The following is a 17,561-nucleotide window of genomic DNA, read 5'->3' as shown; positions in this document are numbered from 1 at the left end:
ACAAGAAATAACAAGTTATTGCACTCAAGTAAATGTAGTGGATCTTGTTTTGCATTTTTTGAACCAAGGATTCTTAACAAAGTCTACCCTTAAAACAGCTGTATAACTAGAAATCTTAATATTCTTTCACTTTTTTTTACTTTACTTTTAAATTGTCTTGCTATGCTAAGAAAATCTATGAGGACTTACATATACCATAACACTAATTTAGTAAAAATGAAGCCAGAAATTCACCATTCTGTACTTCTGACAGAAGCCTGTATATTCGTTTCAGTTACAGCCCAATGGAAGCTAATACTCACATTGAACTTATGTTTGCCTAAAGCATATTGAGTGTTCTGGAACTTCTTGTAGCAAATAGCTCACAGTGATTATTGCTTTTAATAGCTAGGAACAGTCCTGTACTCCCTGAATATGTCTAATAATCTTTAACCCACATATATTATTTGGTTTTGGCAGTATCATGTGAAAATGAGATACATGATGTAATAATGTATTTGAAATAAGAATCTATCCTAAAAATTCTGTTGGTTTTTTTTTTAGATTTATCTTACTGTGAAGCATTTGATCTAATACCTAAATCTTTGTGTATTCCCAGTTTTTCAACATCCTTTATAATAAACAGATTCTAGAACTTAGTAGAATATATCAGTTTCCCCTAGCCATAAAAAGAGGAATGATCACCTGGTAAGTGTAAGTCATGGTTCCCCTCTCTGAAAACTTAAGGGTAGCATTAGCAATTTTTTCCATAGCATTGCAATGGGAGTTCATGTTCATAGCTTGTCCTGTAACTTTCAGATCTTTTTCCAAGGTCATTCCCTGTTAACAACACATTGCAAGCTCAAAGGATTCCTTGTTAGATCAAAATGGGAAAAGTATGCGCTTCACAGAAAAAAGCACTCAGGAAATAAAAGCCTGCTGAAAGGGAGCCCTCCTACTTTAAGGAGGTCAGATATAAGAAAAGTCATAGATATTTGGATGAGGATAAAGTGTGTCAGACTGGTGAAGTTGATAAAAACTCTATACAAATAATCAGAATTGTATACTTTCTGTTTTCTTAAGTAATTTATATCTAAGTGAGCTTACTGAAGCTGTTTGTGTTTTAAAACATGAGCTGGGGAGTATTGGTATGCTGTAAAGTGTGAGTGCTGGGTATCGTTTACAGACGTGACGATGTGCGAGGAATGAGCAGAGCACCCCAACGGAAGTTAATAAAAGGCACTTACCTTTTTTTTTGTTTGTTGGTTTTTGTTTTTTTTTGGTGACAGTAGAATGAACAAACCCTTTTAGCGCAGGAAGAATCTGGCAACATGAGGCCTGAGTAGCAGCTCTTCTGGCCTGTTTTCCTTGGAGATGGATCACTATAGCCCTGATTTGTCTGAAGCTGCCTGGGAAGGGAACGAACTAGAAAACAGAAAGGGGAGAGAGGTCAATGATGGCCACAGAGAAATCTAGGCAATACAGCTCAGTTTGGACAGGTTACTTGCTCTGGTAACAGAAAAGAAAGTTTTACAGGCTATGAATAAAACAGGTGTGGTGAGATAAATTTGTCTGGCTGCCAGGCACCCACCCAGCTGCTCTTGCACTCCCCATGGTCAAGATCGGGGGAGGAAATAAGAAAAGCTTGTGAGTCAAGATAAGGACAGGGAGATTAGTCATGGTTGCCATTTATTGTCACAGGCCAAACAGACTCAGCTTGGGAATGATTAATTTACTGTCAACGAGAAACACACTTTTCTCCCAGCCTGCTGGGAAACGTGCTGCTGTGCAGGCTTGTCTTCACGGGCTGCAGGTCATGCCAGGAGCCTGGTCCAGCATGGGTCTGCATGGGCTGCAGCTTCCTTCAGGGCACATCCACCTCCTCTGGCATGGTGTTCACATACGGCAGTGTGGGTATCTGCTCTCCTGTGGTCCTCCATAGGCTGGGAGGAGCCAACCAGCTTCACAATAGTTATCACCAGGGGCTTCAGGGGAATCTCTGGTAGATGTTGCCTGGAGCACCACCTCCCCCTCCTTTTTTGACATTTGTGTCTGCAGGGGTGTTTTTCTACACTTTTTCATCACTCCTCCCTCTTAATGTTCTGCTGCACAATCTTTTTTACTCTTTCTTAAATACACTTTCCCAGAGGTGCCACCTTCTTGGCTGCTGGGGTCAGCTGTGCCCTTTGGTGGGTCCACTGAAGCCAACTGGAACTGTCCGTGTCCAGCACAGGGCACCTCCAGCCCCTCCTCACAGAGGCTGCCCCTGCAGCCCCCACCCCCGGCAACAAAACCTTGCCATGTAAAGCTATTTTAACAGGATTGCACCAGAAAGATATCTGAATTATCTCAATTTATTTTCTTAAAGGAAGCAATCTGCAAGGCTTGAATAGTGTGTTACTGCTTGGGTGAGAGTGCGGGAGGCCTGTGAGGTCAGGCTGATGCTGAGCTGGGAGAAGCTCACACATAGAGCCTGTACAGGGCTGCAGGAGCAGGAAAGCCTTGTGTCTCCTGCGCACACCCCGAGTGAGCCAGAGAGGCCACAGTCAAAGGGCAAGATTTTCTGTGTTCTCAGAGGAGACTAAAAATGAAAGTATTGCTGGAAAGAAATAAAGAAATCTGAGGGGATAATAAAACAAGTGACGGAATAATAAAAAAAAGAGTACTCACTGTTTCTAGAAGGTCCTGAGAAATCAGAAAAAATGTCAGAGACAAAAGCTGTCACTGCCCCTCAGTCTTTCAGTGTCACGACTGCTCAGTGGTATGTGGAGATCTCGGCACTTCCTCTGCTTTCTAAATTAATATTTTGCCGAGAACCCCAACAAGGAACCAAAAGTAACTTTGTGCTTTTTGGAGGGAGTTTCATTTTGTTATTTTGTTCTTTGTGTGTGTTTTTGTGTTTTTTTAAGCATTCATTGCGAGCAAATTGTTAGTAGAAGTTACACAAAGTTGTTATGGGAATAAATGTTGTAATGTAATGAAGTACTTGCTCTATGCACATAGATTTCATCTTCGAGTAGGTGACGCTGTGCATAGGTGTATTGGCAGTTTTGTTTAGGAGCCACTAGCTGCGTTAGCTACTCCTGATCCTAGTACATTCATACTTACTTCTTCACCTTCCATTGAAGCTTTTTAATTTATTTCTTGTCAGATGTGAATATTAAAATGATAGAAGTCCCACCTATAAGGTCCTTTTGTGCTGCCAGCGCGTTCAGTCAACTTGCAAATACCCTGTCTGCCAAAATGGAATACTGATCTCTGCCTACTTTGGTTGAATACACTGGTGTCCACTGTGGCATTTGGAATCTTAAGGCCGTGCATCATGGGTACCTTCTTCTCTCTATTACTGCAAAAGGCTATTCAAAAGAAGTGATGTCACACTAATGAAGGACAAATTTCTGAAGACAATTGCTCCTGCTTCCACAAGCATTCATTATTAGTTCAAGCTAAATATATTTAGAAAACAACATTCTAAAAAGCCTTATCAAAAGGGCTTGTGCAGAAAGGCGATGCATTCTTACTTCTTAAATACAGATTACTTTTCAACCTATCCTGTTTTGTGTTTTTTTTCTATATAGATAGATTTTAAAACTTTCAGTCAGACTTCGATGATTTCTGTTCCTCCTAATTATCAATGCTGACTTAAGAATTTCCCATGTTGTCATATTCAGATAGTTCTCCCCTCCATAATAGTTTCCAGGTTACACCTGAATAACTGATGTTGGGTCATGCGCTGAGAAACAAATTAGCAAACTGGCTTTCCAAAAATATTTTCAAGAGGGGTTTTGGTCTGTTTTTGATGATGTTGTTTTGGTTTTTTTAACAAGTATTTTAATCTATTATTTTGACACAACTAAGATGACAATGCAGCATGATTTTAGGTGAGGAAATAGCAGAGAATAGAGGAAGGAATTAAGAATGTCATAAGCCAGTGCCTGAAACATTCATAATCTAAAACGACTGGCAATTCTTAAGGAAGTTTGTTCCCCTTTGATTTCACTAGGAAGTGGAAGTCACTTACCTTTGGCTTCAGGTCTGGATTGCTGATCAAGGTCAGAGTGTACATTGCTGCTCTGTAACATGATCTACAGATTTTTAGTTGCCATAAAGGTTCCAACTTCAGGAATCGTGTGAGTGTATTGTATAGTGACTGTAACAGAGCTTCCCTTTTGCTCACAGCACTGTATACCTCCTTTCTCCCAGAAACGGGACTGAGGAGAAGAGAGGAAAGAGAAAAATTAAACAGACAAACTGACAAACTGGCCTCATAATCAGTGAGGTACTGCAAAATACGTTACTTTTCTGCTGCTGGCAAACATCTGATTCTAATGACAAAAAATAGCAGTGACCCATATGTATCTGCAGATGAACAGCATTCAGTCTTCTAGCTTGGATTATTTGTCACCATTTAAACTTGGTATTTATTCTCAGTAACTGCCAAGCAAATATTGTGGATTTCTGTGAACAGAGCAAAGGACAGTTTCTAGAACCTAGACACAGATTTTTTGGCAGTCTGCGGAACTATCCCTATCTTCCTCTGGGATGTATAATTCAATTAGTTTATGTAATGCTCACTAATAAATCATCCTATATACACCCAGCTGGAGAGCTTATAGGAAAATAAGTTGTTTTCTTACAATTCCCCATTGATATCTGAATTTACATTCTGTCAAAGCAACTGTAGTACCTGCAGGAAATCTGAGTGCCCTTGGATAGCCTTAAAGAATTAAACCTTCTAAAGTTACAGGAGTGTGAGAGTAAATTTAAAATACTGGATTTAGCTAGACTGTTTTAGTGGCAGCAGCAAAATAAAACTCCTTTGGGATACAGGCAAAAACTAGGTTTCTGTGCTCAAGGGCAAAACCACATTTTTGGCACTGGCAATTGCACTAAATAAACTCTCCTGTAATTCTGGAGAAACATTCATTTGCTGCTACTTTGCATGGTTTGAATTTGATGACTTTCACATTAGCTTTATTGGAGGTAATTGTTAGGTGAACACAAACATTTCTACATGTTTTTATTTGCAATATTATGTAGTAATTGGTAATAAGAAAGCATTTATCAGGAAGTACCGATAAAAGGCTTGTGTGCGTTGGTTAATAGAAGCGATTTTTTATTCTGTCCAAAATTGTCTTACTAATGTGGCTTTTTTCACTGCAATAGGCCCTACTATAAAAACTTAAAAGGAATAATAGTATAAACTGTGGCCCAAAAATATGCTTCAGAATTTTAATAAAAGAACCACGAGTGAGAAGCACATACTTATGGCTGTAAGACTGCTTATAAAAAATTATACTTGCATTTCTTCAAGACTGATTAGTAAGAACAAGCATAGTTTCAAGAGTGAATATGAATTGTTAACAAAGGATCTCTGTATAAACAAAAAATGCCCCAAATTAGAGACTGTTGTTTATCAGACAATAAAAAAAAAGTCCAAGATACTTTTTCTAACATCCATATTCATTCTCTTGCACTTGCTGTTGAAATGAGTAAGTAATGCGTTTTAAGCTGTGTAGCCCATGTATTATTATTTCTCTCCTCAGGAATGTGAATCTGCTCCCTGCATTAATGGAGGTTCTTGTCAAGACGCAGTGAATGCATTTGTGTGTACTTGCCTGAGTGGCTACACTGGAAGGTTTTGTGAAGTTGATGTTGATGTTTGCAGTGAGCCTACGCTTAACTCAGTTCTCTGTTACAATGGAGGTGTATGCGTTGATGGACCTGGAAGATCTTTTCATTGCAGGTTAGTGTGAATACTGTCATATAACTGCTTTACTTAATACACATTGATTTGCTAAGATTTTAGGGCCATGTTGTTGCTAATGTGCAGTATGTGAACTCAATTGGATTTGATGCTCAATCTAGTGCTCAAAACTATTGTTGCCTTAAACCGTTTGCTGTTTAACTTCAGGACTTTTTATCTAGAAACTTACCTTCTAGTGCTTTTCAGAATTATATGTGGAAACTTCTAACGTAAACTGACCCTAAAAAGTTTAAAATCATTATGTTTATGGATATGCATGTACTCCTGTGTTGTGTACTCAAACAGAACATTAATAGGCAATCAAATTTAGATGACAGTTTTTACAATATGTGTGTACAGACATATCTCCAAAGAAATTTCCTATGATCCATCATCATCATCATTCTCTGACTGTTTAAAACTTCTGACTAAATACCTGTGGTATTATAGCTTACGTACTTGTAATGTAGTGAAACTCTTAAAATTAAGCTACTTTATACATTGTACACATTGTGCTCTACTACATCTAATAAACATATCAACTCACAATTATTATCTAAGTCCCTATTTGATTGCTACATTTGTAGAATTACTGAATGCTAAGAGAATATTTTATAAGCATACTTAAGAATGAATAATATTTAAGAATGTCTTCCCTATACAGTCATGTGTTGAATATCTAGATTTTAATTGATGGCCAAAATTGAAGCTCAAGCATAATAATTTTGCTTAACGAAACCCACCTGCTAATCTTAAGGCAAGAATGGTCATTCTTAGTTGTTTGTAATGATTCAATAGCTTTATAATGTATTATAAGAAGTGAAACTAATTTCATTTCTTACAAAATGAAGATTAAGAAACAAATGTATTACTTCCAATCTGTGGCTCAGTTTCCACCTGCTGATCCTTTGTGTCCTTCTGTTAATAGTTAGGGAATTTCATTACTGAACAGTATTGAACAGGATTAAGAAGGCAAACATCCCATGGACATCCAGGAAATACTGTTGTAATTTAAGCAAACGTTTGCATTGATTGCTGGCATTGTTTTCCAGAATCTGAAATGATCGTCATATGTGATCAGTTTCTCTCCTGCAACTAAATGGTGAAGTTACAATAACTCTTGAGGCATACAAACATGTTAACACATAAAATCTCCAAATGAGATACAATAATTAGAGTCATGATCACAGAAACACAGAATATTTTGAGTTTGGAAGGGACCTTTAAAGATCATCTACTCCAACCCTGTGCCATGGGCCAGGGACATCTTTCACTGTATTATGTGCTCAAACCACCATCCAGCCGCGCCTTGAACACTTCCAGGGATGGGGTATCCATAACTTCCTGGGCAACCTGCTCCAGTGTCTCACCACTCTCACAGTAAAGAATTTCTTCCTAAAATCTAATGTAAATCTACACTCTTTCAGTTTAAAAACATTGCCCTTGTCACTACAAGCCCTGGTAAAAAGTCTTTCTCCTTCTTTCTTATAAGCCACCTTTATATATTGAAAGGCCACTATAAGGTCTTCCCGGAGCCCTCTCTTCTCCAGGCTAATCACCCCCAACTCTCTCAGCCTTTCCTCATAGGAGAGGTGTTCCAGTCCTGTGATCGTACTCAGTACCCTTTCCTGGACCTGGCTGAACTGGTTCATGCCTTTCTTGTGCTGGGGACCTTAGATCTGGATGCAGTACTCCAGGTGGATTCTCACAAGAGCAGAGTAGAAGGGGAGAATCACTCCTTGACCTTTGACCTGCTGTGGCCACACTTCTTGTTATGCATCCCAGGAAACAATTGACTTCATGGGCTGCGAAAGCACATTTTTGGCTCACATCATGCTTTTTTATCTACCAATATCCCCAAGTCTTTTTCTCCTCAGGGCTGCTTCCAATCCCTTTGTCCGCAGCCTGTATTGATACCAAGAGTTTCTCCAAGCCAGGGGCAGGACCTTCCACTTGGCCTTGTTGAACTTAATGAGATTTGCATGGACCCACTCTGAGCCTGCTGGGGTGCCTCTGGATGATATCCCTTCTCTCAAGCAAATCAGCTGCAGCACTCAGCTTGGTATGATCTGCAAACTTGCTGAGGGTGCACTCATCCCACTATCTGTGTCAGTGATGAAGATATGAAAGAGTATTGGTCCCATGAGAGCTCAAATATATTACGGTTTAGATTAAACCTTTCATTGAATGCTAAAATAATTCACATCAGCTTACTTCTGCAGTGGGCTGCTACCTGCACAAAGACTGTTTCTGTGGCTCACATGTTTGGTAATTTGTTTAGGCCCTGTTGTTTTATCAGCAGTCTGAAAAATCCAATTTTCTGCATTATCCACTTCTTCTTTCCCAGCTTGTGTTCACTCTAGCCTCCTTTTTTCAAGTTTTAGGTGCTGCAGCATCCTTTCTTTTTTCACAAATTAATCTTCTGAATTAAATTAAATTACTTTCCCCCTTCTTCTCGGGAACTTATTCCAAACAGTGTGAGGGTAGCTACCTTGCACTTGCTTCTGATTCCAGCATTGGCCATCAGGAGGAGCTGTTGATGGAATCAGTGTCAGGAAAATTGCAAACAGTTAAAATCAGGATTTTTAGTGTTGCCAAGATCACAAAGGTTTCCATGCGTCATGTAAGACTACAGTAAAGCAAGCTGATGTCGGATATAGTTGTGATCCTGCAAAAAGAAGTGCCATATTTGAAACAAATTTCTTCTGAGGGTGTCCAGGGAAAGGACTTTTTTTCAGCTGATTACCTCTTTTACATTGAAGTGCTTCAAAAGACAGACATAACTCCCTTTCTTACCCTTCAGCAGCTGTTTCCATTCCAAGTAATGTGTACAAGTGCAAGTAAGAAACATAAAAAGATCATGAAGTTGTGTTTACTCCTGTACTGTGAACATTATGATGTGAACCCTACTCCTCTACCATTCCCTCCGCTTGCTTTAAGCAGTCTGAACAAAACTCATGTACAGACTGGAGAATAGGACTGATATGGAGGAAGAAAAAGCAGAATAACTGAAGAATAAGGAAGGAAAAAATAGCTCCTACTATAGCAAAATGCCACAAACATCAAAAACAATAAGGAGTTTTAATGCCTGTTGCACACTTGCTGTGGAATGGGTGGGAGGAAAGACAAAAATCCAGTACCGTTTGGAGTGTTCTTGTTTTAGGGATCTGGCGTAGGATGTTTGAATTATTGTGGTGGTGAAACTGGAAATAGCAAGTAACAAAAAGTGTCCAGTAATCGGTGTCAGGCTTGCTTAACTGTGGGCAGCACTGCCAGCTTCAGCTATGATGTGTGTGATATTTTACCCAGTAGTATAGTGGATGGTTTAACTTTTCTTGAATTATGTGTGAATCAATTACATGAACAACCCTGCAGGCTTCTTCCTGAAATTAGTATGAAAAATACCCTTTGGGATAGCCCTTGAATTGTGTGTTATCTGCGGTACCTTTCTGTCTTCAAACCCTTGGTTTAAAATTAAAACAACTCATTGGAAATGAGAGGGGTGCTGGGAGTTGTAATTCAGTTCTATCCTGGGCAGACTGCCACAGGAATCAGGGCTTCAGGAAACAGTTTACTATCTGAAAGGATGCCCACCTACCTTCCTTTGTATTTCAGTCTTCTTAATTGAAGTAACTGGCTGCTGCAACAACAAACACTATATAAATTAGCAAATTATTAATAAAGCTATCATTGGGCTCAGGGGGACTTTCAAAAGACCGTTCAACCCAACCTACATATGGTTGATACAATGAGTATGTAATAGGAATTCTGAAGCCCTTTCATAGTATTTTCCAAGTATTTTGAGGAAGATAAACGGGTCCACATAAAATGCTCAGATTTTTTTCTTTCTATTTGATCCACAGTTGGTTCATTGTCACTTTTGCATCTCTTGGTCCCAGACCATTCAGTATGTTTGTCTTGGGATTTAAAAAAATAAAAATAAAAAGATAATTTTAAAAACCCTTTCCTCCCCGCTCAGGTTTGTATTGAACCTTTTTCAAACGTACATTTCAGGTACTTCCTGCTGATTAGGTTCAGAAGTCATACTATCTTGAGAGAGATTATCTGTGCAGTACTTTCAGTCTGATCAGGTGAAAACAATGTCAATAATCTTATGACAGGCCTTGACTTAGATTAAGTTCTTGAATATTATAGCTTCATTGTATTTTTTCAGCACATGATAGCATATCTGGGTTTTAAAATGTTTTTGTTAGAGAAAACAGAGGTAATTTTGGTGTTATTTTGTCTGTCATTATCTACTCCAAGTAATCTTTTTTTCAGAATTTAAATGCATTTAGTGGTATAAGATAATGTTGTTGGTTTTGGAAATGTGTAGGGTCACAAGAAAGTTTAATCCTAACCTTGATTCATGAAGGGAGACTGGTGCTTTTTAAATCTGCTTTTTTGATTATATTTGACTACATTATTTGGTTGAGAACTGAAGCTTGTTTCAGAGCACCTTCCAGAGATTAATTTATACTCACAAGACAATTCCATGGGCTTGATTTTTGTATTCCAAGGGCAGGTAAGAGTGTTTTATCTACAAAGTACCTGATCAACAGAATGCCTGGGGTTTTCTTCTAGCTCATGATACTTCAGTAAGAAAGAATTCTAAAATAAGAATCTGTTGTTCTACATTTCCTCCAAATAAAGTGTAGTTATTTTAAAATGTTTTTTATGATATCTACCACTTCTTCTTATTTGTGACTCTGAACTGATTGTAATTAATGCAGTAAGTAGTGAAAGGCTGGATACTGCGCTTCATAATCCCACATGTACATGAGAAGAGGTCGAAGGGCCTTTGACTCATATTTTACTAAGAATTCACTAGCATTTCTAAAATAATATAACCTAAATAATTACTTGAATACTAAGTTAAAGGGCCAAACAATGTTATCAAAAGCAATCATAGTAGTAGTACATGTACACATCAGCTAGTATCCTTGGAACATCTTGTTGAAATGTTTAAAATATACCACTTTTGGACATCTTCAAGTAGTAGAAATTATGCTGGAAAAAACATATAATTTAGTCTCACTTTCATAAGAATAAAGGACTAGAATTATGATGGAGTATATCATATTAAATTGAATTCAAGTATCAATGAAAAGATATCCACAAAACCTCTAAGCAACTGAGAATTTTTGCTTCCTTGGGATTCTTCATGTGCCATTTGGCACTCAGAAAAGCCTTTTGCTTATATATTTTCATTATTTAACACTTTTCTTGCCACAGTTGGAGTGCATGTAGAACATATAATTAAAAACAAGTCACTCCTACAGTCTTGTTCTTGTGCTGCTCTAGGAACAGCTGGTAAAAATAAACTAAGATCAGTACATTCATATTCTGGTATTCTGCTGCTAAGGAAGCAAAGTTTAGATTTTAAAATATCTTGTTCCCAGTTCCCTTCTATTTTAATTTGCTTAGTATGTGTGAGCAAGTTGTCCCACTGGAGCCACCAGCACTCGTAATTAGGTAGGGCCTCTGCAGGAACCCAGGAAAATGATTAAAACAATTTGAGAGTGGAGATGCTTTAGGAGCAGAAAACTGGACTTGGAATGTAGCTCTGGCATGCAGACTGCACATAAGAAACTATAAAGTAGAATGGTTTGTCTTCAAGCATGTATAAGGTAAGCGATATATTGGTAGCATGAAGCAGGTAGTTATGGGGGGAACACAGAGGTGCGGTCTTGTAGGGCGGCCTAGGCAACTGTATCCAAAAAAGCTGCTATTTAATTCTGTCATGTTATGCAAAAGGAGATGATCTGTATGATTTTGAAGAATCAAAGTTGTTTAGGGTTTGATAAGTGACAGTCATGTATTTAAATTGAAAGCTATTGCAGATTACAAATCAAACAAAATATAGTTTGTTCTTGAAGAAATGCCACTTAACATGGGTGCAGCCATATTTTTGGGCTTTTTAATTTATTTTGGTTCCATAAGAAATTGTCCTTAGCAAATTGTAATAATCTAGTGTGAAGCTGACAAATGCATCAGTTGCTGTGATGATGGAGTCCACCTTGAAAAAATAAGATGGAAATTTGGCTAGCATCATTGGTAGAAAATGCTATGAATGCTTCCAGCTGTTGCTGCCAAGAATATATATTGCATTATCATTTTCCCTGTGACTTCCTAGTCAATTAGATGACAAAACAAAACGTGATGCCACCATATATAAGAAACTGTCTTTTTGAAATGTCATTTATTAATACTGTACTGTACATTCAGTCATTCATCCCAAAGGAAACAGAACTATTCTTTGAAGCAGTTCAAGTCAACTGTACCTCCAGGCAATACTCAAAAGGTTTGGTATTTCAGCAGGCTTAAAGAGTGGAGTATTTGCACAGCTATGTACCCCCATCAACCCAAAGAATGATTTAATGGTAAAGCATTCTCTTCTGAGAATCACTCAGGTCTTATGTGCCAAGTAACAGAAAACACATGCTTTTGTTGAAGATTCTTAACTGAAAAGCTTAATTTCATTAGCTGTTCATAGACCACTTGCAAGGTCTGACCAAAGTTACAGAGTACACATTACACGGAACTATGTATCTAAATTTCTCAGAGCACTGAGATAAATGTAAGAAGGTAATTTTATCTTACAATAACGAGTGACTCTAATTTGCTGTAATTTCAGAATCTCTTAAAACAAGCAAGTTACAAAACAGTAAGTTCTCACTTTCGTATGTGCTATGAAAATGTATTCAGTGCTCTCTCTATCTCCTCTGTGTGAAAAGGGATGCCCCTCTATTTATATGTAGAAAAACACACTGGTTCTGCATAACTTGCTGATTTCATAATTTACTGCTTAGTTGATTACATTTGGTGAAGCATGAACATTTTAGGGTTTGTACTGTGCGTATGTAGGTTACATGAAAATACAAGAACGGATGTACAGGTTAGAGCCATCTAACCCTGTATGCCATTTCCAACAGCAGCCATAAGTGGATTTCCAGGAAACAATATGAAAAGTGCATGCATAGTATTTGTCCTCCAGTACTGTCCCACGCTCCCTCAAACAAGGGTGTTCTGAGCATGTTGTGGTTTGTTCAGTGGAGATCAGTAAGTCTCAGAGTACTTACACACTCTTCCCTTTAACCTATATAAACTTCTCTGAGGAGGGGGCTTTGACTAGGCTGTCTGCAGAGGTCCCTGCCAGCATCAGCTGTTCTGTGACTACCCTTCAGCAGGCAGACCCACAGGTCTAGCCTATTGCATGAAAAAATGCCTCCCTTAAGCACTGTTCCTGCTAGCTTTATTTCATGTTCCCTAATACTGCTGTGGAAAAGGAGAATGAGAAGCTGATTCCAAGCCTTCCTTTCCTTGCTTTTGTGGGCTGCTGCCATATTGGCCCATGCTCCTTCCTTTCCAGGCTAAAGATTTCTGGCTTTCCCTGTCCTTCCTCCTTCAAAAGCCATCCCAAACTTCTGGTCATGCTTGTTGCCCTTTTCCAGTGCTTTTTATTTTGTCTTTCCTGACATGAGGGGACAAGAAATACACACAGTATCCAAGTTATGGGCCACTCTGTGATTTATACAGTGGCATAATGTTTTCTTTCTCTTCTGATCCTCCCGTAATAACAACAAACAGAATTTCATTGATGCTGGGAGGAGAGGAAACACAGGTGTTTCAGTTTTATTAAGTTGGCTGATCACTGAACCATGGAGAATAATTAGATAACGGTGGCATACTAATATGTTCCTATATCACTCCATGTATAATAGTTTATCTATAAATATACATATACGCATGATTTTTTAATTACATTGCACTTCTTTATTTGTCAAAATCCCATTCTTCCTTTTAGAGAAGTAAGAATAGGTTGTTCTGTTAATGACAAGTTCTAACCATTTATTCTATTTTATAATGACAAATGCTTTTCTCCGTGTGAAAAATACCAACTGTAATACTATCAAAAGAAATAGTATAATATAAACGCATATGATGTCCTGTATTTTTCTTACTTTCTAGATATATAGTAAAATTTTTAATTATATGTGTTACAAGCTTATAAGGGAAAAAAGAACAAGTACATAATAGTCTTTATTTGCTACATGGTAATATACAGTAAATTAATTTAAACTGCATATGCTGTAACTCTTAACATATCTCTACACTTTCAACCAAGAACTGTGATCATAAAAATGCTAATAATGTAGTTTAAAAAAGTAGTTCTCCAAGTTAATTATAATTCTGAACCACTTTATAAATATTTTTTAGAGATCTTTTTGAGAAAAAAGCTTTGGTACTTACAGATTGCATACTTTCTAATAAGTTTTGATTAATATATTGCTTATTAGTCCCTTGGTTCTTCAGATTGGATCAAATTGATGTGTTGTTCTCTTTATATGATATTGCATGACTGGTAAAGGAGCATATCCTAGCTGTGAAGAGGCAACATATCCATTTTAGAGGGGTTTCTCCTATACTAGCAAATTTACCAGAAAGTCAAGATCACAAATATGGAATGAGTATTTGAAACAAACAAATAATGTATCTAAAGATGTTTAACGTATGCAATATGCCTGATGGAACAGCTGTGTCCCCTCGTGCTTCTGGGCAGAAGTAGAGAAAAGTTATTATTCTGTCATTCAATTGGATATCTACATTGATACTCAAATATCATATCAAATAATTTTGAACACCTACAGAGGCATTTTGCCATTTAAATATCAATGTAGAAATAGGAAACACTGAAAATGGTAAGTGGCTGCAAAAGAAGTGCATGAAGAAAGGCAAGGCGTAACAAGAAATGCATCCCAAACATGGCTACTTTTTTTCTTTTTTTCTAATAGATGCATATTCTGTCTTGTCACATTTTTCTTTAGTGATATTTACAACGGTAGTACTGCATCTAGTGAAAATTACCCACTCTCCTTACCATTTTCAAGTTCTAAAATTCAACAGTAAAGTGCAATCTGCTATAGAATTAGCATTGTCTACAAAAATACAGACAACAGTGTCTGGAAATGAGGCACTAAAAACTAGTAGGAAAAAAACACACCCAAAAGCAAAACACAAATCTAGTACAAATCACCCAGCTGCCCAGTCTCAGAATAAAACATTTTAAAGCTCATATCTGAATGGCTATTGCCAATTGTTATATTCTGTTTTTTTAAGCAAACATTTTAAAAATTCATTGCCTGAAAAGACACAGGATGCCTCTACCCTATGTATGTATTGTTTTGGGGTTTTGTTTTTCTAGCCAAGTTGTTTTCTGACTTCATGAAACAGAAGCCAAACGAGAATACCTACTGGGAATCATGTTCACATCCCCATTATACAAGATGCAGTGACTGAACAGTTGGGAATGTGTCTGTAACAGAAAATTTCTTCTAGCCACGCACAGAGAATATTTAATTCAATGTTACCCAAAACATGCATACCCAAATAAAATCCAGCACCTGGAATAAGATTTAAAATTTCACAGTGCTTTAAAGTGTAATGTGCTGCTTATCTATTCAGAATTCCATATCGAATACCAAAGCATACCATACAAGTGATTCAAACATGCATCACCTTTGATATTTTTGCTGTTACTGTCTTCAAAACTCTGTGATTTTTTTTGATTTTTTCCTTTTTTCTTTCTAAAAAAGTGGTGCTTTTAGGCATGGTGTAGTGGTGGGCTTGGCAGTCCTGGATTAACGGTTGGACTTGATGATCTTAAAGGTCTTTTCCAACCTGAATGATTCTGTGATAAAATATTCTGAGTGCATGTATACAAACAGCACACATTGCTAACAGTGACTTTGCCTTTTTATAGTGATTGTTGACGAAACCAGCAATAAATCAAATCTATCATAGATGTTAAATCATTTTAAAAAGATTTCTCTATTTGGTTGTATTAAATTAACAAGTCATATAATGTGGTAGTTGAGACTGTTTAATATGTTATTGTTTAAAATCCTTTCTTCATGGTTTTGCAGAGTTCCAGCCTACTGGCATTTTGCAAACGTAAGAAATGTTACGAACTTGTATCTTGAGTGACAATCCACAAGTTAAAAAAAAAGGGCTATGTTTCATTTGAAAACTTCTAGCTCAGGCAGGAAGACATAGTTTCCTAGAAATGCTTGAGGGTATTTTTTGAATAATTAAATGGATGTGCTCAATTTTTTACAGTACAAAATAGTCACAGGAAGTATAAAAAACCAAGGGGAAATATTATTTCTTTCTTTAAAATAAATGTAGAAGTATTAGCATTTCAGCTTGTCTATATAAGAAAGGCTTTTTCAAAACTGCATTCACTTGTCCATAAACTTTGGTCAAACAGAGAATTTGAAGGACAGTATCTTTCAAGTCATTGTATGAAACAACAGAATTTCCACACGGTTTGTTTGATTGTTTGATTGATAGTATTTAAAGGGCATTTATTGGAAAAGTTGCAGTGTAGCTTATGGCTGTTTGATGTTATACCCTGCATGTAAAAAGTGAGGAAATAAAGTAGGTCTCGAAAAAATGAGACTTCACTGTAACTATTTTTAGCACAAACTGTTTCATGTTGTCATTCAGATGTACAGATTGTTACTTTTTAGAGAATGGCATGAGAAAGGGCAAGGGCAGGGAAAGGGAAAAGAAAGGGAAAGGAAGGCATTATTCAGGTAAATGGTCATTTTTGAAGCCCATAATAATATTTTTTTTTTCCATCTAAGTTCAGCATTGAAAATAGGCATTTCAGAATTAGTCTCCAGGGGAGCCATACAATTTCTGACAAGTGCATGTGTGTGCCAGCATGCATGAATGTGGTTAGTTGCTACCTTTGAATTTGACTCTGTATTTATAAATAAGCATAAATAAGTAAATCTTACAGAGTAATAGTGCCAGGAAGATATTTTTTTTACCATAACAACCTTCTGTAATTTCAACTACTAGTTATATTTACTCATATTTAAAACTGTATATAAAGTATTCTCTTCTATGCCTGGATGAGACGTACAGTGTAATATATTAGAATTTCTCTAAAGTGTCATGAACTGTGTATATTAATGCAAATAGAATTAAATATTCTTTTGGTACATGGTTTTACCTTAAATACTTCATTATTTTCTGAAGGTTTCACGCTGAAATTCTAAATTTCAGTTGTGTAGGACATAGCTAAAGAATGAAAACTCCACCAAGTTTTCATTCATCTGCATTGGAGAATTGGTGCTTTTTCCTAGGAGCTAATCCCAGTGGGATAACTTTTTCCCTTCACAAGCTACTGCAGTGTAGTACCAGGTAATGACTGCCATGGTCCCATAAACAGACTCTTTTTTTTTTTCCAACTGTGTACACTTGATTTACTTCATAAAGAAGTAACCTTATCTTAGGAAGTACTAATGCTAGAAACAAGTCAAATAGGTATTGTAAAATAATCTTCCTCACCTGTTAAGCATTGCTGTAAAACTTTTGTTTGCATTTTTGGTGTAATTTTCAATAACTGTTTGTCTAATGTTGACACATAGTTCTTTGTTCTCATTATTAATGTTAGAGAATTGAGGCAGAGAAAATGGAACATAGGAACTGCTGTTTAATGTCAGACCTCAGCTTTGTCTTGTCCTCTGTCTGGCCTTGCACTGTAACCAGACTTCAGAGGCATGCCTGAAGAACTCGACAGAAAGACATCTTTTTTTTCCCCACCTCTTCATCTGCTACCACATGTAGATCTCAGCTTAATTGGTCAGAGGCAATGATTGCCCTGAAACATATGTTTAAGATCCTTCCCAAAGGTTGTTTTTAAACACTTTTTTCATTAAACGTCTGTACTTCAGTATCCCATAACATTTCCAAGCCCTTCCAAGCTTTCCTTCACATGTCTACCATTAAAAATTGCTCATCTGTCAAAAATATGATCTGTAAT

At 37.1% G+C, this 17,561-nt stretch overlaps 1 protein-coding gene across 1 annotated transcript in view; it reads left to right on the top strand.

Annotated features, from left to right (window-relative positions):
- Window positions 1–17,561, top strand: part of EYS (eyes shut homolog) — an 874,042-nt gene that overhangs the window by 397,807 nt on the left and 458,674 nt on the right. The window contains 1 exon segment of the mRNA XM_037392524.1: window positions 5,526–5,725. Within this exon segment, the coding sequence (XP_037248421.1) occupies window positions 5,526–5,725 (200 nt within the window).

Source organism: Falco rusticolus, chromosome 6, assembly GCF_015220075.1.
Source record: "Falco rusticolus isolate bFalRus1 chromosome 6, bFalRus1.pri, whole genome shotgun sequence".
Classification (NCBI taxonomy): domain Eukaryota; kingdom Metazoa; phylum Chordata; class Aves; order Falconiformes; family Falconidae; genus Falco; species Falco rusticolus.
This window is presented reverse-complemented; position numbering and strand designations above follow the sequence as displayed.